The sequence below is a fragment of the Antedon bifida genome, chromosome 9 (genome assembly GCF_963402885.1).
Source record: "Antedon bifida chromosome 9, ecAntBifi1.1, whole genome shotgun sequence".
NCBI classification, from domain to species: domain Eukaryota; kingdom Metazoa; phylum Echinodermata; class Crinoidea; order Comatulida; family Antedonidae; genus Antedon; species Antedon bifida.
Window position 1 is genome coordinate 19,078,547 of NC_136234.1, and position 25,091 is coordinate 19,103,637.

A 25,091-nucleotide genomic window follows, 5' to 3' on the forward strand; every position below is an offset into this window, starting at 1 on the left:
TTTTAGAATTCAAAGCATGTCATTGTTTATTGTTTACCATGGTAACAAACACAGGGAAGTAAATACTACAAACAAAAAATAATACAAAAACAGTAACATAATGAGTTTTTTGTGATATTGTGGGTTAAAACAAATGCTAAATGCCACCCTCGCCTACTTTAGAGAATGAAGTAAACGATTATATTCAACCAAAACCCATTGGCTATTTTTTTGCTTTAAATTACAATTTTTTTTGTCAAGGAGAGACTATATAAAAATGGTAATGAATATTAAAAAGTCATAAAACAAAATGGCATATTCAACAAAAAAGTTGGAAAAAAAACACCAATATCTATCAAGGAGACACTAAGACGCATAAGAATGTTAATAATATCAAAAATGGCCATCATAAAAACAGGCATAATATTTGGAGTGTCGTAGAACGCTGTTCTTGATCTGTCTTACCAACTGATATACTGCCCTCTATAATAGCAATACTATCTCGTCTGTATTGATCAACATTCATTTTACTGGCCTTTTACTTATTCATATGAAATGCTGCATAATACCTTAATTATAGGCTGGAAGGAATACATTATTTTATTGATCAGTTTATGCCGAGTTCTCTGCATATTACTCACAGGGGTATTCAATAGGGAGTTTTATTCATACAACATAAAGTACATACTTGTGAGAATTTAAGTGGTTGGCTAAAAGCAACCTGTGTTTGTATATTATAACTGTATTTGTCTATAATTGATTATGTTTTGTGATATCTATTTGAGGGAGTTAAAGCGTAGTCTAGTCGAGATGAAATATATAATTGAACAAACAGAACAACCTGTTCTTTATTAAACCAACGAAAATTAATTTAGCATTTGTTTGTATTTTAGCTAGTAAAATTTCATAAAAAAAATACTATTGTATATTCACAAATTAAATTCTTGATGATCATTTTTATTATCATTGTCATCTTGTCATCAAAATCATGTTGTATCTTTTTATGAGTGTTTAAGGTGTGAACATTATTTACTGCAGTTACTGCACTAACTACATTTTGCAATAACATGAATTGTTTCAATCATAGAAAATAATTAATATCAACAACAACATTTTCTTGATTCATACAAAAATACTACATTATTTTATTGCAGTTACTGCAGTAACAATAACATATGAATTAACAATTTTCATTCCTACAGTGAGTCAAAAAACCCAAACAAAATGTAGCCCACTGCAGTAACTGCAGAAAGAAATTTGACATGGTTTTTTTACTGATTAGGAATAGAAATATCTTCATAATGCTCATACAAAATTGTCTTGATTAATTATTAACAACTTTCATTTCTAAAATTGATCCGGCGGTAAATTTATGAATTCATTGGTTATGAATATGAGATAGAAAATACATTGCTATACTTCTAACTATTGTAAAAATACTATGCTGTATATCATGTGTAATTTTGTTTCTTCCTCTGAGCAAAAAAAACAACAAAAAAGCACTGAATTAACCCGACACACTTTCCAAAATAAAAAGTTTGATTTTGTAATAATACATGGTTGGGTGGTGCTTGTTTAATACCAGAATATAAATCCTACATTTATAAATTTGGTGATGCCCAAACCAGCAGCACACTTCTAAAGGCCCATTCACACTGAAACAAAGAAATTGTACCAGGCTCTCAATTAAAACCATTGTTTCTTTTGTGTCTGGTAAAACTTTCTATTAAACCCTGCCCATAATATTTCAGGAGAGTTTTAACAATACCATTCAAAATAAACAAACAAAGGACAAATAAAACCAGACATTTTCTTATAAAACTTACAAGTACAGGTATAGATATCACTTCTTCACATAAAATTTTAAACTATAAATATTTAAATAAATTGAAATCATTAACATGTATTACATATTAGAAACATCATGTAAAATGCCACTTCAATTTTACTTTAATTTTCCAATTCTCTCTAATGGCATGTCGCTCAATTTTTAATAATTCAACCTCACATCATCTTTCTCATTTTCATAGATATTTCATAATAGCCCTCGATATATTTCTCCTTTTTGTCCTCTTACCAGCAGAGTCATTTGAATAAAATCAATCGAATTTCACATACTCGCAAGCAATACTTACTACACACACTTACACGCTAGCGTCTACTCCAACAATACAAAATATTGATTCGGCCTTTTCAACCGCATCTCGTATTGCAATCATTATCCCTACATGCTTACTTGCATATCTCATCTTATTATTTCATGCATAGTGTATAATAATAATAAAAATGATGTAATAATATTAATAATTACCTAATTTAATATCATCTTTGGTGGATGCAATTTGAGGAAAGAAATGGTTTTATTGGTTATGCTATCGTGGAATTTTCCGCAAGTTTGACAATAGTGTTAAAATCAGTCAAGAATAGAGAAGATTGATTAATTTGCTTGAAACACACAAGGAACAAGAATTCAGCAGCTCAATACCGTATGCATTGGACGCTAAAAGTCTGCTCAGCTGTGTTAGTTGTGTATTGGTTTATAACGTCACCGTTTGAAACTACATTAATGATTATAATGTTACTTGTGATGATGCGTTAGTATGCGATAGCAGAGAAAACCTAGCCTGCGTTCTAATCCAAACTCGTTAGCCAGGATCGTTGATAACAGACACAGAGTATGCTAGAGTCTATTGATCCGTTTCAGCATAAGATCTAATTCATCATCAGCTCGTAAACCAAGGGAAGCATTTAAAACCAGCCTAGCTTGCTATTCTACTGGACTGATATGTCAGCTTGTCTTGTTTTTACACAGGAGTTAATAACAGATGGCTAGAGCATAGGAATTATACATCTTTATGGAGTATTTCATAGATTTATATGCTTTCTCTATGTGTTCAACTAGGCTGTTGACAGCCTCAATTTTTTCTTTTTCTTGTCTTTTCAAAAGCTAGCATATTTCAGCAATTTTGCACTGTATTGCTGTGGACATCTTTTGTATTATGCAAACTACATGAAAAATGACATTTGATGGTACCTATATGGAAAGCGTACCAGACTGAGTAGTTATAGGCCAGTTTAGATCTACAAGGAAATTACATTTCCATTGATATCAATAAAACTCATTTTGGAATTATACATTTGATGGTGTCATTCTGTGAGACGACATTTTGTATTTGATAAAGTAAAACCAAAGAAACAGCAAATATGTTTGGAGGAGCACCTGAAGAGAGTGATGAAGGGAAAGGAGTTGCCAATGGCAAAAAGGAAGGAGAAGGGGGTGAAGAGGGTGAACAAGTCCAAGAAGTAAACCCAATAGATGCAAAAACAATAGAGGTAATGTTTAACCAGGTGTATTTTTACCCTGGTTAACTTAGGTATCCAGCATTATGTTTAAAACGTAGGTACAGTTGACCATACATAATGAAACATACAGGTATAGAGGTATTGTTTAACTATGTTTGTTACCCTGGTTAATATATGTACCCAACATTTCATTTCATTTATTTATTTCACTTTACAATATATAAATATAAAGTGGAGGAGCCTAAAAGAAAGCAAAGCTTGTGGTGAATATTTTTAAAACTTATGTACGGGTGTATGATATGAACAAATAATTATTATTGTTCAGTATCTGTATTCATTTTTACAATGTTTTAAAGAAATAAGTATTGGAACTCTTTGCATCAATATTATAATTAACTCATTCCCGTTTGTGATTGTTTTCTGAAAATTATGGTTTTCCAAATGTAGTTCAATAGTAGGAAAACATTATGATATTTTGGACCACAGATTTGGGAGCATTTTTAGTTTTGATGTCTTGTTCTCGGTTTTAGTGTGTCTGGATTTGGTTTTGTGTGTCTTTTTTTTTTCACTTTTGAGGTCAGGTTTTGAGTTTAAGTGTCTGGTTTTGACTTTTGATAGTGTCTGATGTTGAGTCGAGTGTCTGCTTTTGAGTTAAGAGTGTCTGGTTTTAAGACTGTCCGCTTTTCAGTTAGAGTGTCTGGTTTTAAGAGTGTCCGATTTGAGTTAGAGTGTCTGGTTTTAAGAGTGTCCGATTTGAGTTAGAGTGTCTGGTTTTAAGAGTGTCCGATTTGAGTTAGAGTGTCTGGTTTTAAGAGTGTCTGCTTTTGAGTTAGAGTGTCTGGTTTTGAGTTTCTGGTTTTTAGAGTGTCAGGTTTTAGAGTGTCAGGTTTTAGAGTGTCTGGTTTTAGAGTGTCTGGTTTTAGAGTGTCTGTTTTTTTAGTGTGTCTGGTTTTTTAGAGTGTCTGGTTTTTAGAGTCTCGTTTTCGACTTTTGATCGATTCTAGTTTTGAGAGTTGACAAAACAGAATATGTGGAACTGTAACTCTACATTTGTTATCCCATGGTGGGCTTATATGCCAGGTAAGCTTATACTACAAGATCCCCATCTTATCCTTTTTTATTCCTTAGTCGGTAGAGTGTACTGTAGACTTCGGTATTTATCCACTGAATTAACTTAATACTTTACATAAACACATTAAATCTTCGCACGTTTTATGGAGATGACATAAAAACATTAATAATGGCATTTACTAACCTAAAGTTAAAATTAAGACGACAAATGTGAGGATATGCACATTTAGTACAGCTCGTTAAAGAGTGTTGAGTAATTGATGAAGGTGGTTTAGTACGTGCTAATTAAAACATGTTAGGATTAAATCTTCTGAACTATTTCTTTGTTTATGATGTTTACACTTTGAAGATAGGTTTGTCAATAGAAAATAAATCACTGGTTTGACCAGATTTGAGGAAAAAAAATTATTTCTGTAGAACAGTTATAGGTTGTCCCTTTAATAGAGGTGTCCCTGAATAGGGTTGGTCGCTGTTAAAAACATATTGCCATGTTTGTTTAACAGGAAAGTGTCCCCTTGGTAGAGGTCCCTTGAATAGGGATGTCTCAAAGGATACGAGTTCTACTGTATGAGGTTACAGTAATACAGTATCTATGTATTTGTATGATTAGTGCATTAAGCCTGTTTTCCTGTCAACGTTAGTCGACGCTATCATCGTTGATCGTTAACAGTTCAACGACGATCGTTTGAAAACGATCAAGTTGAAATGATAACGATAGCGAGTACCTTTTCCTGTAAATCGTTAACATTTCAATGTTTACGTAGGAGATCGCCGATTATTGTTAACGATAGCGTCGACTAACGTCAACAGGAAAATAGGCTTTAGTGTACTTGAGGCCTGCACAGTTCTAAAGATTCTTTTGTATCGTACGTGGTGTACAACTCCACAAAGTTTCCTGATTCTGGACAAGAGGGCCAAAGGTGTGTAGACGTAGTCAATTTTCTCTCTACACCGATTGTCTTTAAAAATACATTTTCTTGATTTTTGGATATACCAACAGTTAAATAACTGACATATCGATACAGCAACAAATATTGTTTGAAGAAAACTGTTTTAATTTACAAGTTGTGAGTTAGGATTATATCATTTTCTTCACTTTGATCAGCTAGGCCTCTCGCGCCTTTTCATACGTTTGTTGCTAACGCCGGTAACCAGGGACGCCAAGCATTGTGCTTAACACCATACGGTACGTTACGTTTAGTCTTCTGACTAGGCCTAGGTTCACTCTCCTCATCTAAATCATTGGCTGTTTGGATATTTTTTTTAAAAAACAAACTAGTGCGGATTATCACAACAATAATATTTACAGTTACTGTTGGTCGTACTGTAATTTTGTATTTTGTATCGTGACAACCGATGAAACGCTTTGAATGCTTACATTTTTAACATAAAAAAACGTATTTTCTACTTTTGCTCATCATCATGCAGTATAAAGTACAATTTAGAACTTTATTCATCCATTTACTATGTATCATAGTAAGAATATGCACTATAAGTCAACCGTCTTTAGACTTCACTGGAGTCGGACCTGACATCGCAAGCAACTGGTCAGCACCTGCCCACATTAAGCAGGATAACTTGGATTTGAGATCACCACTCTGGCAAATGTACGGTGCAAGCTCTTCGAGATATCCGGTAAAACGTATATTAAGAAAACATCACCATTTAACGTTAAGTTATTTGATCATTATTGCTGGGGATGTCTCCTTAAATCCTGGACCTCAACAAAAGTCATATTGTGACGTATGCAGTAGAGGATTTAACAAGCGAAGTAAAATCATCAGATGCAATGCATGCGACATTAAAAGAATACACACAAAGTGCGCCGGTAAGTCATCCTCTTATATTTGCGATATATGCTCCTGGAACTCGCTCCCATGGCATGATGCAGACTTTCATGAAAATCAGAACCAAGATGAATCTGACGCTAATCAGATTGATCCCCTAGATGATGACATGGACGACATCGCAAAAACAATTAACAAACAAGGAATGCATTTTCTTCAACTTAATGTACGATCGCTGATTCCCAAAATATCTGAAATAAGGGAAATCGCATTAAAATCAAAAGCAGCAGTTATATCCATCACCGAGTCTTGGCTAGATGAGACTGTTCCTGATAATGAAGTAAACATAGATGGATATACCTTAGTTCGCAATGATAGATCTTCTCGTAGAGGAGGTGGAGTATGTATGTATGTGCGTACGGACAGAGCGTTTACCAAGAGAGAAGATTTAATGGACAAAAATGTTGAATCAGTATGGATTGAACTCAACCTCCCGGATACAAAACCAATCGTTGTTGGAACATATTACCGTCCTCCTGAACAGAATGTCAACAATTTTCTAAACTTTTTCGAAGACACTGTAAATAAAATTAACAACCTTGAAACCATCATAAATGGTGATTTTAACATAAATACTAACAGAGATTGTACTCAATCTATGAATTATAAAAACGTTCTCGAATTACTAGGATTCTCTAACTTGATAAGTGATGACACTCGTTTTGACAGGAATTCATCCTCATGTTTAGACCATATCCTATGTAATTCTCAAGACAAAATTTCTAATTCCGGTGTTATAAACACAGGCCTAAGTGATCATATGCTGATATTTTGCACACGCAAATCTTGTAAAGCAAAATACTCATCGCATAAAACCATTTACTCAAGATCATTTAAACAGTACAACAAAGAGGAATTCCTGTCAAAACTGTCCGAATTAGATTGGACAAAAGTTACATCCAAAGTTAATGTTAACGACGCATGGTCGTCATTTAAGGAAGCTCTTAGCTCCGTTATAAATTGTGTAGCACCCCTTAGAAAGATCAGGGTGAAACAAAGGTCAGATCCATGGTTTAACACAGATATTCTAAATGATATACGAACTCGTGATCAATATTTTAATAAATTTAAAAAGGGTAAAAACAAAGAAGATCATGATATGTATTGTAAATTAAGAAACAAGGTCAAGCGCAATGTTAAAAAAGCTAAATCAACGTATTTTCGAAATAAAATAATTGAAAATAAAAACAATCCAAAGAAATTATGGCAACATCTTAAGAAATTAGGATATAGTGAAAAGACGTCTGAACAAGCTAAAGTTGTTTTGGAAATAAACGAATCAAAAATTTACAATCCACAAGAGGTTGCTACACATTTTAATAATCATTTTACCAATGTAGCAAGATATCTTGTTGATAAACTTCCACCCATGAGTAACATGTTTAACTATGGTTCCAAAATTGTAAAAGACTTTTATTCTTCAAAAGTTACAACTCTTTTTAGCCTTAAACCTGTGTCAGAAGAATTCATTCTTAAACAACTTGAAAGTCTTGACCCTACGAAAAGTACAGGTCTCGATGGGCTACCAGCTAAATTCCTTAAAGATGGCGCCGGTGTACTGGCTTCCCCTTTAACGTATTTTATCAATTTGTCAATTAATACTGGAGTTGTTCCGAGTGATTTTAAAATAGCTAAAGTCATCCCACTGTATAAAAAAAAATGTCGTAAAAATCCAGAAAACTATAGACCCATCAGCGTCTTAAGTGTTGTCTCAAAAATTCTCGAAAGGTCGGTTCATGTTCAGTTAGAACAGTACCTTGTGGAAAATGACCTTATTTATCAATATCAGTCAGGTTTTCGGCAATTTCATTCTACCGAAAGTACTTTAATTAATCTATTAGACACAATTAAATTAAATAACTCCGAAGGTACACATACTGGTATGGTACTTATAGATTTATGTAAGGCATTCGACACTGTCGATCATGATATATTGTGTGAAAAACTTTTGTTAATGGGCATCACCTCATTAGACTGGTTTCGTTCATATTTGTCAAACAGAAGCCAAATTGTTAAAATCGAAGACTCCTTATCCGTTCCCATGGATATTTCATGTGGAGTTCCACAGGGTAGCATATTGGGTCCTTTGCTTTTTTTATGTTTTATAAACGATATGGTTGTAAGTATCGACCCTGAATGCAAATTGCTGTTATATGCTGATGACAGTGCAATTGTTTTTTGGCACAAAGATCCGACTGTCGTCGCTGATAAACTTAGTAAAGCTCTTGATTCATGTAGAGTATGGCTTGTCGATAACAAACTATCTATCAATATCAGTAAAACTGAATCTATCATCTTTTGTACCCAAAAAAGGCTTCAACGTTTACGATCTTTCAATATTATTTCTCATGGCCTTACTTTAACGGGTTCAAAATCAGTAAAATATTTAGGTATAGAACTTGATAGTTCTGCCTCTTGTAACAACATCGCCAAAAGTGTAATAAAAAAGGCGAATAGTAGATTAAGGTATTTATATCGTCAGGCTAGTTGCTTGGACAAAAATACGAAAAAACTGTTATGCTCTGCCTTAATTCAATGCTTGTTTGATTATTGTGCTTCGACTTGGTATGAAGGTATTGACAAAGTTTTGAAGCAAAAACTACAGACCACTCAGAACAAATTTGTACGTTTTATTTACGGTTTCGGACCACGATCTCATATTGGTCAGAAGGAGTTATCAGACATTGGCTTGCTTAAGGTGGAAAGTAGAGTAAGATTTCTCAGGCTTTGTAATGTTCATAAAATTGTCAATAACAATGCAGCTCCATATCTATCTGAACATTTCTCACGGACATCCACAATCCACACACATAACACACGCCAACGTAATGTTAATCTGGTTTTACCTCTACTTAAAGGAAACAAACAGTCTCATTCTACTTTTTTCTTCTCTGCTATCAAAGACTGGAACGCTCTTCCATCTAACTTAAAATTAATTTCCAACATAACTACCTTCAAATCTCATATTAAAAAACATTTTGAACGCAATATTTAATATTTATAACAATTTTGATAACTATATGGTCTTGATGACGTGCAATCTTCTCATTACTTGTTTGTTTTCTCTTTAAATTTTTCTGTTTTACTGGGCTTTATTTTTTATGTATATATATATATATATATTTTTTATAAATGTTGTATTTTTTATTGTTTGTTATGTGCAATTTGGACCCCATTGGAAATGGGCTGGTTTTTCCGGCCTAATGGGTGTTCCTGATGCTCGTTATTTTGTCTTTAGTCTGCTTGTTATTTTAATGTTGAGCATCAAATAAATTCAATCAATCAATCAATCAAGAGTAGTGGAACGATACTGACTTTTCGTTGCAAAAACTCAAGGTACATGATTAGTGTACAACACTAAGATACAAAAGTAATGCATCAACAATTTTCATCTCCAACTGATCAAATTTAGACTTGCATACCGGATGGTCGCCCCAATCTGTGACACTTCAGATTGTAACAAAGCTTTTAGTTAATCGTGTCTGAACACTGTTACGACGCTTAATTTAATTGCTTTTGCGATACGGAGTACATCAATGGATCTGAACATACGCTATCTTATGTACACTGTCGTATCGGAATGTAATATGCCATGTTCTTTGATACTTATTTGGCTTCATCATACACTATACATTATTGTGATTGAGGCCAGATTGTCACATCACATTTATTTGTTTGACATATTGTTGTGTCGACACATCTAATTTTAAGGTCATCTTCGGGTCATCTTGTTTGTTTCATTTTTTGACAAGACAATAAATCAAAAATTATTTTTTTCAGTATGTCCACGACAAAATTATGTCTATCTTGTATTATTTTTATACTTTTGCTAAAAAAAGAAATATTTTTTAGAAATGATGTATAGTTAGGTCATTTTAATTTTTTTTAAATTTTAGACATGAGACCGCAAGGAGACAATAAAAGCGCTTTTATGTTTTGTCCATATCACGTTTTTGTTTGACAAAAACAATGTTGTCTATGTGGATAAGGTCATATTGTTTATTGCTGAATTTGTTTTATTTTTATCAGACATGAGAGAGACATACTAGGAATTGTGTAGACAATAAATACATTTTTATATTGCTTTTCTGTATGCAAATTACATAACACATAAAAGCGGAATAAATAAACAAATGAGAAATTTATTGTAGTATAATAAAGAATGTTAAAAGTATAAATTCTTACAGAGTAGAACCTGTATTAAGGATCGGCACCCTGAATGAGGTTGACTGTAGCGTTACAAATATATATTGTCCACCCACATTCTTTTAAAAAGTGTCCCCTTAATAGAGTTGTACCTTGAATTGGAGTTTGACAAATGAGGGGTTAGCTGCTGTAACTAATTTTTTCATTCTTCCATATTTTATTTTTTATTATGTATGAAGAAAAAATATTAATATCTTGTAAAACCTTGAAAAGAAGCCCATGGGTTTTTTTAAGACTCTTAGGTGGGCTTATTTTCGTTATGGACTTCCGGATGGGCTTCTTTTTGAGGTTTTACAGTATTTTGCATACAGAGTTTATATTGCACAAAGAGTTTATATTGCAATTAGAATTGTGCATTTGACCTGAATTATTCACTAACAGCCTATAGGTATTTTTAATGTGCAAATATGCAAAAAATCTTCCAATTATGAAATTAAGACTTTCGTCATAAAATTGGAACAAAATTATACTGTGATGAAATTGCTAAAGGTATAATATTACAATTATCTATTCGGAACCGAATATTATCAGAAAACAATAATAATTGTTAGTTTAAAATTTTAATGTATGCATATTTTAATAGTAATATATCCAAATACACCCAGTTCCCTGTACCGTACAGGCCACAAATGTAATCTCCACATATGGCATTATATATCCAGTATCTAGGCAATTCCTGTAATACATTGTACCATATTTTTCGCATGTGGTGCCTGTATTATTTTACGGTTATATATATTAGGATATTGTGATTTGATCGTCACATGTGAAACTGTATAATGGTATTTGCCTATGATACTGAACAAATTATATACAGGATCACCTACAAATAAATGGAACTCGATTTATTTTCAAAAATACTTTTTTTATAAATGAAAAATGTACATTTGATAGATATTAAGAATATAAAAAAATCGATAATAATCCAAATCCAACTAAATATAAAATGATCAAAATTTATTTATTGAAATTGCCTTAAATGTCTGTTCATATTCTGTTCTGTAGAAGGAATTTTATTTTTATGACTCCTGAACTCAACAAATTTTCTGCTTTTCATTTATGATCTTCTCTCGTTTCCGTAATAAATGGTTCTCGTCTGTTACAAACCGTATACTGTCACTGAATTTATTATTCATTCTATGATAACTCGCCTCAAGGAGTTTGGTTATATCATGGAGGGATTATTTAACTAAATTTGTCATGGTTAAATACAATCTTTATCCCTATCCAAAATGTCACATACGAATGTTTTTCATAAGAAAAAGCATGGGAATTATTGAATAATAAATAGATTTGTGCATCATTTTTAGTAAAGAATTCTGAATTGAGTAAATTTTAGTATATAACATGATGAACCATTTTGCATGGTGGAGGGAGATAGCCGTAGACACTTCTGAGAGGAGAGGGAGAATATACCAGAGTAAGCATTTGTTCTGTCATTGTCATCTGTCATCAAAGCATATTGATAGATAGAAACGTCAAAAAGCTACACAAAAAATTTCGGAACTACATACATGGTGTACTGTACTTCAAACTTTTTTTTCTTTTATGAGTCTCTCCCATATTTATTCATTCATTAGTGTATGCATACTGTATATTTTGGATGCATATATTTGGTAAGACAGCACAAAAACAATTTTTTGTTCATAGTACTGTATACAAATATTGCACATACATTAAAATAATATTTATAATATTATACCTACAAACTATTACTACAAACTTTATGTTGTATTCTGCCATTTTATTATCTGCCGATTTACTTTAATAAAAATTCAGTCCTTGCATTTTTTATACTTTATACTTCTTCTATATTTAGTAAAATCCAGAAACATACCAAAGATACAAATACACAAAGAAAGGAGAACAGATAATATTACCCCATCTTCCCTCCTCCAAAGTGAGGATTACAAAATTACATATCACCCTTAAAATGTTTATATTTAAGAGTGACAGGTAATTTGGTTTTAAACTTGGATTAAATCATAATAAAATTATTATAAATAAATATAAACCGTACATATTGCAAACTGCCTAGAGATTAATTTTATCCTTAATAATTGAGTTTTGCATTTTCTTGCAATTATTATGATTATATTTGAAAATCTTGATTATTTTACCATTTCCTATCAAACCAAACTACTTTCGGTTGATTGTTATTAAAGCAACATTCATTCACGAAAAAAAATGTTCACAATTATGTAAACTCATTTTATTTAAATTATTGCGACTACCGTAGCCTTGTATAAGTAATGTGTTATATTGATTGCTGTGCGATCTTAGCCAATGAGAACATGCATATAAAGAAACAGTGGAAACTGCTGTAAGCTACTATATACAACATCGTAAAATTCATAATGTAAAATTATCATATGATAACATGGTTGTAAAAATGTTTATATTAAAAACAACTCTTGATAATGTGATGTGTGACATTTAGTTTATCCTAATACCATACTAGAAATATGATCAGAAAAAATAAATATAAATATCAAACATTTATAACGCCAATTCCAAAAAAGATGATCAAAGGAGCATTGTATCCTGCATTGTAATTGTAATATTTATTGCCATTCATATAAAAAAGGAGACAGATCAAACAATTTGTACAACAATAATACAAGAAAAATAAGTTACAATATATGGAATAGCAGAGGATAATCCTTTAAGCTCAAGAGCTTGTTTCAGAAGGGGTCCTCCTGTATGATGTTATATCACCACCATATTTGATCATATCACCACCATATTTGGTCATATCACCACCATATTTGGGCACATCACACTTTTTTTTTTGTCAAACTAGTTTGATAGTGTAGACAGGGCTTTAAGACTTGTTCCTTTATTGTATTATTTAGACAACTTTTAATTACATTGTAACTCACTATCACAGACATGCGAATACATTAAGTTGATAATTAACTCATTTAATAATTAAATAATTACCTCAAGTAGATACCTTATTGTTGTAGGGATTAATCTTTATTAACAACAACCTAATTAGCATATAAATTATATTCTAGCCATCAAAATGAATTAGTATAATTACTGCTGCATAATATGTTTACCTCTGTACAAGATACAGTAAAACTCCTGTGTTTCAAGACAAATACTCAGGAGACACTTTCCAGTGAACAAAACAAGGGGCAATGTATGATTATTATGTTTTTAATACTAGCCCAATCCCTATTCAGAGGAAAGGGGACCTGCGCCATAGCCACCAGTATAGTTGGTAAGGTTTCAATCTGACCACTTTTTCACAGAAGCCTTTGACAACCCAGTGGCTTGAACAGAGATTGTTCCCTTTTCTTTCGAAAACCAGACCACTATTTCTTGTGGCTACGTCACTGGAGACATGTTGGGTCATAAAGGTATCCCCTTAATAGAGGTTCTAGCTTACTCTATCTTTATTACAAAAATGTAACACAATTATTATTATAATTTATCAGTGTTTCCCATGAATGCATGACTAGTTGGAAACATAAACGCACGCTTAAATTGGTCATATCCAGTACCGTTTTGATTTCACGATCATTCGGTAAAATACCTCCCAAGAAAGAAAAAAAAAAAGTCCTATTCGTTTCCAATTTAACGACGCTTATTATTACCTCAAGAAAGACATAGAGTTTGCATTTCTGAGAAATTATAGGTGTTTTCCTCTATTCGTGTAGGTGGAGATATTAACCTCTAATACTAATATTGTCTAAAATGTACTGTCAGTACCAAACCGCTGACATGTAAATAAGATTAGATGAAATCCAATTTTACACATTTACACAGGAAATATATTTTCTATTTATATCTTTTTGGAATTAATTCATGGCATAAAAACAGATTTTATTGTTGGCTATATCACCAATTAAGACAGCGCAGAGAGAGAGAATTAACAAAATTCAACGGCAGCTCTTCGTTGAAATTAATTATTGATGGCCATTTTATGCACATACATTTGAAAATTAAAAACATTCAACTTATTTGTTATGCAACACATAAAGAGCATGAAACTTGTCATGTGTTACGCCATGACATAATATAAACTTGTCGAAATCATGTAATGCATTTTTCTTAAAGCTTCGTTTGTTTTACATTCCTGATCACGTGATAGCAATTTAATTAAAATGTCAAAGGTTATTTTGGTGATATCTTTTGTGGGTGTCAAATTAAGTCTAGAAGTTGACTCATATATGGGAATATTAAACTTTAACATTAGTAACATAGATCTCTTGTTAATACAGTATAAATGCATACGGCTTCATCAGACTGTAGTTTGAATAGACTAATATTATGTATAGGCTGCAGTGACTTTAAAAATACATTAATACTAGGGTTTGGCGTGTGATTGAGACGTGAAGTTTTAAATTCCAAGGCCAATGAGAATGTTAAACGACGTAGTATCCAATATTTTTGTAATAACTATTGCACTGTCTCCACCTTTTAATGCCTAGTTCTCTATCGACCTATCCATCAGTGGTGTAAATGCTTTGAACGCTCACTGACTAAACCCAAGGTCTCTGTAGTTTACCGGTGCCTCTGAGCAATGCTCAGAAGAAAAACCATGGGCATTATAAACATGTCGAAAAAGGCTAAAAAGGACAGAGGCCTCAAGCGTTAGAGGGGCACCTACAAGGGTACCTAGAGTCCATAAACCAGGGGCCCAGACCTCTGTGTTAAGCCACTGGTAGACCAACATGTCATAGCTGATCTTCCAATTATTATTTTGCCCTAGGTTTGTCTCCAGCTTGGACTCTACCCTTCCATCGCACCTTTTGCAATATTCAGTCAAATTTACTCTTTACTTACTGAAGCTTGCCCCTTGATGACTTCAATTCAACAAAAGCATTAGTTAATTGATTCTGAACACTTATGACACCAATTATTATGTGACCTTGCCTTATGATACGAAACCATAACTCCGTATGTCTGAACAGGCCCTAAGTTATTTATATCAATTACCTATTAAGTTACATCAAGTATAAGTAGGTAGGTACTCAGTGCTAAGGCTGAGTACCTTGAAAACCTTGATAATTTATTACAATCTTATTCATCCTCATATAATGATACGATAATTATGGGTGATTTAAACCTTGATATCAAGAAAAAATGTAACCAGTCAAAAATTAACAAACTTTCTAACCATAGTGGTCTATCACAACTAATAGATCAACCAACACGAATCACTGACTCAACTCAAACAATTTTGGATTTAATTTTTGTATCAAATCCAAATAAGTATACAAATTATGGTACTAGGAGTATTGGAATAAGTGACCATTCACTCATTTATATTGTTCGGAAAAACCAAAAAATGAAATCTGAACCAAAAACTATAAATATTAGATCTTTTAGGAAATTCAATGAACATAAATTTACTGAAACAATAAGAAATTTAAATTGGAACTTAGTGTTTCAATCAACTAATACAGATGAAGCTTTAAAAATTTGGACAAACCTCTTTAAAGAAGCGTGTGATATCCATGCTCCATTCAAAATTAAGCGTATTAAGAACTCTATGCCTGAATGGATCACTCCAGAATATCTTAGATTAAGTAAAGACCGAGACTACTTCTTTTCTAAAGCTCATAAAACAAATGACCCTGCTGATTGGGCAAAAGCTAAACAATTCAGAAATAAAGCTAACAACATGAATCGTCACCTTAAAAAGAAATGTTGTTCTACTGCAATTAATGAAAATGTTAAAAACCCCAAAATGATTTGGAAAACTATTAAAAGTATTATACATGATGATAAAAAACAATCAATTAACTCTCTTATAACTGAGAATGAAGTTGTCTCTGATGACATTAAAATAGCTAACAAATTTAACTGTTATTTTTCTTCTATTGGAGAGTCTTTAGCATGTAAAATTGTCAGTGATTCTAACAATACTAATGACACTTCTTTTAACAGTAAATTTTCTTTTGATTTGATTGCACCAGAAGTAGTTTTTGATCATATAAACGCTTTTCAAAACAACAAAGCTTCTGGTATTGATAATCTTGATTTAAAGTTACTTAAACTTGCCTCTCCTATTATCTGCCACTCACTTACTCACATTATAAATTTATCATTAACCACAGCGACATTTCCATCAGCCTGGAAAGTTGCTAAAGTTACCCCAATTTTTAAAGATGGGGACAGATCTAATACAGAAAACTATAGACCAATTTCTGTCCTACCTATTTTATCAAAAATCATTGAACGATTTGTTTACGATCAACTTTATGAATATCTAACATATAACAATATTATAACTCAATGCCAATCAGGATTTAGAAATTTTCACTCTACTAATACTGCACTTATTGATGTTTCTGAATACGTGCTTAATAATCTTAACAATGGCAAAGTCACTGCTGCCATTTTTCTTGATTTAAAAAAGGCTTTCGACACAGTTGACCATAAACTTCTATTAATTAAACTTGAACAATATGGAATCAGAGGTACTACACTGAACTGGTTCTCAACATACCTTTCTGGAAGGTCACAGATTGTTAAAATTAACTCAAAATTATCTGAACCTAAAGATGTTACTATTGGTGTGCCTCAAGGATCCATCCTTGGGCCACTTCTATTTATTATTTATGTAAATTCCTTACCAGAAATTATAACTACTAATTCAAAATGTGCAATGTTTGCTGATGACACTAATGTCCTTTGTTCTGCCTCTGATCCTATCGAATTACAATCTATTATTGATAAAAATGTTGATGTTGATATCAAAATGGTTTAAAACAAACAAACTAACAATTAACGTTAAGAAAACCAAATTCATGCTATTTAGTTCCAAACATAATTTTCCAAACTTTTGTAATATTTCTTGTTTAATTAATGATAACATTGTAGATAGGGTCGATAGTTTTAAGTATTTAGGAATCACGTTTGATACATTTTTTACGTGGGGAAAACATATTGAGAATTTTTGCTCAAAGATTTCCCAACGTATTGGTGTTATACGTAGATTAAGAAGTTTCATTCCAAATTTTTCTCTTAAGCTCTTAGCAAATGCCTTAGTTTTACCATTTTTTGATTATTGTAGTCCCGTTTGGTCCAACTGTTCATCAGCGCACCTTAACTCACTCCAAATATTGTTAAATAGACTTGCCAGAATTATCCTATATGCTGATATTAGAACACCTGTTGATGATCTCATGACATCACTCAATTGGAAACATATAAATCAACGATGGGACCATAATATTCTTATAATGACCTTTAAATGTTTAACAGGTACTGTTCCCGATTACCTAATTGATTTTTATGATTTTATTGATAATTATCACAATTTAAATACAAGAAGCAAATCGAAAAACACTTTAGTCTTACCAAAATGGCATAATGATTCTGGTAAAAGAACATTTCAATACCGCTCAGTCAAACTCTGGAATAATCTTTCACCAGATATTCGCAGCTCTATAAATTCATTAACTTTGCAATCGTTTAAAAATTTGATCTAACTGTATTTTTCTCTTGCTTCTTGTGATATTGTAGTCTTTAAAAACGTTTTCATAATTTTCCATTTTTATTGTTTATATTTGTAAGTGTTAACTGGACTTCAAGGAAGAACAATGTACAAATATTGAATGAATATCCAGAATAAAGAAAGATTTCTATCTATCTATCTATAGGGTTATCTAAATTGTTTGTAAGATCAGATCAATATCATAATGTAAGTATCTGTCATGTTTTATGATAGCTGATTCAGAATGTTAGAATCAAGAGTAATGGAATTAATTAAAGCTCTATCCACACTATCAAACTAGTTTGACAAAAAAAGTGTGATGTGCCCAAACATGGTAGTGATATGCCCAAATATGGTAATGATATGACATCATCATGTCCATATATGGCCACATCACACTTTTTTGTCACATAAAGTTTGATAGTGTAGACCGAGCTTAAGCACTACCATATTTGTGCATATCACTTCCATATTTGTGCACATCACATTTGTTGTCACATAGAGTTTGATAGTGTAGACAGAGCTTTAGTTAAATTTCATTAATCGTTTCTAAACCATTTTGTCAAAATATTTATTTTTATAACAAAAAAGGTACATTTAAAAAAAATCAAATATCACTATACTTAATGTAATTCTACAATGCAAGTAAAGCCTTCTTCTATCATGAAATTTTAAAAATGACACATTTCGCATGCTTTTGTTCTTTTTTATGCATTATCCATCTCAAATTGAAACTGTCCGCTAATAATACGCTGTCAAATAAATTGAATGACATCAGCTGTTAAGGTTTACCATGTTCCACCGAAAACTCTCTACTATTAGTACTATATATATAAATATTTATTTACCATGTAAAGCATAATTCTGACGTTGTTTTTTCCTAGAAAAAAAAATTATGAGAGATCGTAACGTGTAAAGGAAGGCGTCAATGCTAGTTTTCATTTACAGCTTGAATGACTTTTCTTTTTTCTCACCTGCTAACCTTAGGCGTACACTTAGAAAATCGTCAACAATTTCTACGATGATATTTTAGTAAATAAGCTTGCCGATTAGTGATAATAATCTGGCAGCTTTATTCTTAAATGTCAGTTTTGTTATTTATGCCACCTTTCAAGCGAAGGCTCAAGTGTTTATCATGATATGTTAGTTGATTAGGTTTCGTCCACAAGATCAATTTGAGTAAAATCAACAACGAAGCGGTTATCTGATTAAATAAAGATCCGATATGTCTTTGTATAATTACGTTTAATGTTGATAATTAAATAATTAAATCATAGGTTTTGCCCACCAGTGTATGACCACAGGGTTAAAGATGTATTGTCCCCAAAAAACATGAAAAATTATTAAAGATTAATAAAAAAAAAGACTTTCAGTAGAATAATTTTTACACGATCCCTTATATGTGAACATGTCAGTTATTGTCAGTAAAAAAACATTGTAATATAACCGATACAAATTGAAATGTTACAGTACAAACAAGATATAAAAAGATATTTTATTCATTATTATTTAGTATGAACTATATTCAATATATGTGAAATCTGTTTATTGATAATAATGATAATTTCATATTATAATATATTTAAATAATAATTTGCTTGATGATTATACTAAAAAAAAAAATTTTTTCCCCCTTTTTATAGTCTCTGGAGAGCACACGACGTATGCTCACACTTGTGGAAGAGGTATGTTCTATCTGTCCTTTGATATTAGTTATTGTCTTTTAGTCTTAACATTATGTTTTAGTGCAGTTTATTTTACAGTAAAATCTCTATTATAGGACCACAACTGTTACTGTATATTCACATACCCGTATGGCATTTTATGTCCAGTATCCTAGGCAAGTTCTATAATACAGTATCTCATGTGTGTCACATTCATGCCCGTATTATGTTACGCTTATGATCTATGATACAGGTGTTTCAAATAACATTACAATATGTGACAACTGTATCTTAGAATTTGCTTTGATACTATACGTATTATAGATACAGTACTAGGAATCTGCTAGAAATTTCGCATCCCAAACAAATGACATACAAAAATGTTATATGTATTTTTGTTTACGATGTTTTTCAATGCAAATTAAATTAAAGATTCATTTGTGGCTCTTTAAAAGAGTTTTTACTGTAAGCTATATTAAATAGATTTAGAAATAAAATGTTTGTGCTATAGATAAATCAATGGTTTAATGTTCCATGTAGTCTTGTTAATGCCAATTGTTATTACAACATTAATTTCATTTTACTATTTTTAATTTATTATTATTTATTTAATTTATTTATAATTGACAAATTTCTTCTTTTTTTTTTAATTTTATGATTATTTACAAAAAAAAAAATTAAATATGATTATTTCACTGTAAAAATTTCTGATTTTAATTTATATATTTTTAAAAATATGTGGATAACTATCTTTTTTACTTCAAATGTTTTGACCTAAAACCAAGGTAAGATAGTGTGAAAGATACGAGAAATTGATTAAAAAACTTTTTAAAATCTAGAGAGAAAAATAAATCAATTATAAATGATATTAAAATTAACATAATAATAGTAATATTGTTTGATGTTTTATTAGTATAAATAACTTGGGCATTAAACAAAAATTATAAATTTAATAAAAATAATTCAAAATGTTGAAGCATGAATATCATCATAAAACCAACAGAAAAAAAGAAGGTAAAATTGCTAATTTCGTTATTCCAATAAAATTGTCGCTCCTTTAAACTATCGGATGTAAAATTGTCTGTCGTGATTTAAATCTTCCGTCACAGCATTTATGCACGCTGAAAAATCTTAATTCCTTCTTAACCAGATGTATACAGTACATGTCAAACCTCCAATAATTTATCATATTTAATCACATGAGCACTTGATATGTAACGATACAAAGTTTGTGCAATTTTTAAAATTGTATTTAATATCTAACCAAAGTCTATATGTTGCATTCCGGTTTGAACCTAGCTTACCTGGATAAACCAATATAGGCATATTATTCTCTAATATTAAATTTAAGGAAAACAACCCTATTAATATTAATGGTTCAATCCACAAGATTCCAACAGAGAGAAAAGTCAACATTCTTGAATTGTAGATAATTATCCAGATAAACCAACATTGGCCTATTTTATTCTCTATAAAGTTTAATTCCATTTATAACAACCCATCACAGTTAATGGTTCAATCCACAGATACATTCTGGTTTGAGCCTAGCTTACCTGGATAAACCGACATAGACCTATTATTCTCTAATGTTTAATTAAAAGGAAAACAACCCTATTAATATTAATGGTTAAATCCACAAAATTAAGAGGGGGAGCATCTTGAAAAATGAACATTCTTGAATTTTAACTCAAAATAAACACAGTAATTTGCAGTCTGCAATTCAAAACCAAATGCTCGACAGACCATTACATTTCTTTGGGAGTTAGCACACTTTGTTGATGAAATAATGTATGCCTGGTTGCACCTCATTTCAAGGTGTCAAGAAAGATTTACATTAATTTTCACAAAGTCAAAATAGAATGAACGTATCGAAATTATGAATTTATAATGTCCACTTATAATCAACATTTTTCTCTTCGGTTTAAATAATGTTAGTTAAATGGAAGTGTATATTTCAACATAATAAAATTTGAAATAAAACCGTGCTCTTTGATGCATGAAGAAAAAATAAAAATTTGACGATTGTGATGATAGAAACTTATAAACTTATAACTAAAAAATTAATTCTAATATGGCATATATTAAAAAATCATTGTTTAAATAAATAATTAATAACTATAATATAATATTATTACAATATTTCTAAACATATTTTTTAAAATTAATTTTAATTAATAACTAATGGACTGTGAAAAAGGATGTCTTAACTTACTGACATAATTAAATTTTTAAAATAAAATGCTAAATTTCGCTTTAAAATATTTTAATTAAATGATGTTTATATTGCTAATTATATATGTTTGTTTTTATAAAATGTTATTATATAATGCTGTGTGCTATACAATGTTATAATGATGTGTGATGTTGTACAATGCTTAGAGCCAAGATGTTGGTATCAAGACACTTGTTATGCTGGATGAACAGGGAGGTAAGAAAGGGAGTCAGCTCAATAAATGAAAGCTGCCAATTGTCAATCAATGACTAAATCACTGCTTTGCCAACACTCATTGGTTGAAAGTTTTATCATGTGTACATCCACCCTCTGGTATGAAAATTGTACTGTCCATCATTTGTGCACAGCATTTTTATACTGTATTCAGATGGAAACCGTCGTTTCTTGTGAATGAATATGTAATATATTCATATTTTTGCCTATTAACTTTTCTTCATTTTCATGTTACTGTCTTTTCTGTGTTTGTGTATATTTATACGGACTGTGTATGTTGTTTTGTAAATGTTTTTTTTTTATATCTTTTACTACTATCTATCATCCAACCTCATTCCTCTATTTTCTTACTCAAAAAACACATTTTTTACACATTTTCATCAAACACTATTTTATTTTCTATTAAAATCTAATCTTTTTTCCATTTCTAATGATCAATAAATTACGTTTTTTTTAATAATAAAATTCCAAGATTTTTTTCCTTGCTTTGAAATATATACACCAAACCAGTATTTTCCATACCATACAGGTTCATTCATATTCATTAAAAGGACTTTCACAGTCCTGTTTCTATTTAATTCATTTAGGATGATAAAGAAAAAGTATGTATATTTTTTAATAATATCCAATGGGGATTGGTCGATGGGAATGCTTCTTTACGAGCATGAAAACTGAAACGCAAACGAAAAACGCATTTTTTAGCATGATGCATTGTCTTGCATTCCCTCGCAAACCTTGACCTCTGACCTCCCATTCTGTCCATCGAACAGTATGTGCTTAATTAGATTGAGCAGTGTGTGGGTGAAAGTGGGGGTGGGAGAGTGGGGGATGGGTTCTCTGATTAATAGGAAAAATTGTAACATATCTCTTACATTTTCGTTAAGAAATGTTGTGGGTTTATGAATGATATTTATTTAGTAGTAGTAGTCCTTATTGGCTCTTTATTTAGTTTAAGACTCACTGGCTTAAGAAATAAATAACAATGACATTGTATAGAATAAAGGATTGAAATTGAAATTGAAATATATATTTATACTGGGTAACCTCTTCAGTCAAAGACTGGTCTCCCAGAGGGCCCAGTTATGATCAGTGGCTGTGATGTACTAATACACCGGGATAACCCCCTACTCATCTCGAAAGATGTACTAGGTTCTTTAAAGTGCACACAAGCTAGATGTGTACACTGGACCTACGGTTTATAGTCCTTATCCGAGAAGACGAGAAGACTCGTTCTACCACCAGAACCATGGAGTGAGTGAGCCTCGAACCCCTGCCGATGTTATGGCTACGTAATTACGGTTCCACTGTCTTAACCGCTCGGCCACTCACTCACTCAGGATAGTCTTTGTGTTATTTATGGAAAGTAAAAACATTGGAAGCAGTAAATATACCTCAAATGTATTAAGACCCTATAACCCGCTATGTTGAAGAGGAATCAATTGATGTAGACACACCCATCTCTTTCTTTGTGGTAGATCAAATCCGACTAGTGAACAGTGTTCCTGGAAGCCCTCAGTCTCTCAAATAATAAGCCAGAGCTTAAAAATTTTCTCTACTTTCACCTATGACCCTTGGGGCACGCTCCCGCTTTTGAGACAGCTAAAATTAATTTATGAACTATTTTTTGGTATATATTTAAAATGTAGGAATATTAATTAATAGTATATGTTAACACAGTAACACCCCTGATCTATATATGTTGGGATCTACCTATTGTTCTGAAATTAGAAAGCCTAAATTAAGACCGCTTTACACTACACACATTATGATATATACCACAATCTTTATTCCATGCCCAATTTAGCAAAATGCTTGAATGCTTGCATTTCTAGTGTAGTATTTTTGCATACCAAATAATCAATAAATTTTATTGGCTTGGTGTCAAGCAATTTCCTATAGCAATCTACCGAAGCATTATGGTTTTACAAGATGTGAAATTATTGTCAAAATTAACAATATTTCATTTCTTTTGTTGAATAGCTTATAAAAAACTAATTTTTAGAGTAGATTAGTATTTTTAAGTTATTATAAGAATAGTACGAATTTTAATTGTTGTTTTATTCATAATATTTTATTAGAGATTTATTAGAAATTGACTGTTTGAATTTTAATTATTTAATATTTTATTTATATTATTTATTTTATTGAGGAAGTTTTGTTACAATAAATTGATTGTGTTTTACTTAAGGTATAATTTAGCAAGAAGTTAATTAAGCACTATGTTGTATTTAATTAATTTACTGGTAATATTTTATAATAATTATTTACGGTATATGTTTTGTAGAATGTTTTGTATTTGTTGATGTAGTCAGTTTTGAGTGGCATGTGTGTTCACAAGATTGTCAATCATATGTTTTTAAATTTACATATTTTAATATAAATTATTAATATTCGCTAGAATAGCAATTTTTATATGATTAATAAATATACGGTAATAGTTTAAATTCTAAAATAGGAATAAAAATTACCATACTTTAATATTCAATGTCTGTCTTTTTCAAAAGATAGACTTGAAATTGAAATCTTTTTTTAATATTAAAAATTGTTCTATTTTTAAATTGATAGTGTACAATTTTAACAATTAATATATTTTGTAAACAAGCCTAAAATGTATTTATTTTACTCCTCTTTTTTACAAATATAATTTTAATATATAATTTTTTTTATAAATCCATCAATTTATTATGATTAATTTTGTATTTACCATAACAAAACTCTTCCATATCGCTTGTGACATCATAACAACAAAATATAATCCTTTTCTAAGATACACTGTTAATAACATCAATATATATGCCGCGCTATTGGTCGATATGCCACTATACATTGCACGGTTGAGTGAACAACAAGTTCACATTTATATTGTACTGTAATGCATTTCAGTACATAATTATTCATATATGATTAAATTATATATGCATACCTAAAATTACATTTTTTTTACTGGAGTATCAATCCTGATATATAAATTAGAAGAAAAAAATAACTATGCTGTTTGAGTTGACCTTATTACAAACAAAAAAAAAACAACATAAGCAAAAGATAAATCCAAAAGAAACCGATCAATTCCATATTCCGATTTTTTTATTTTTCTTGTATTATTTACATAATTAATATGA

The 25,091-nt window shown here is 31.0% G+C and overlaps 1 protein-coding gene across 6 annotated transcripts in view; it reads left to right on the forward strand.

The window, feature by feature from the left end:
• LOC144852238 (synaptosomal-associated protein 25-like) overlaps positions 1 to 25,091 on the forward strand; it is a 72,928-nt gene that overhangs the window by 26,480 nt on the left and 21,357 nt on the right. The window contains exons 1-3 of one of the 6 annotated variants that reach the window (XM_078710011.1): positions 2,368 to 3,312; positions 19,506 to 19,547; positions 21,906 to 21,954. In XM_078710011.1, coding sequence (XP_078566137.1) covers positions 3,184 to 3,312; positions 19,506 to 19,547; positions 21,906 to 21,954 — 220 coding nt within the window. In that variant the 5' untranslated portion in view covers positions 2,368 to 3,183. Of the gene's footprint in view, positions 1 to 2,362; positions 3,313 to 19,505; positions 19,548 to 21,905; positions 21,955 to 25,091 lie in introns of those variants that run through there. The other 5 variants (XM_078710009.1, XM_078710012.1, XM_078710015.1 and 2 more) reach the window with 5 other exon arrangements.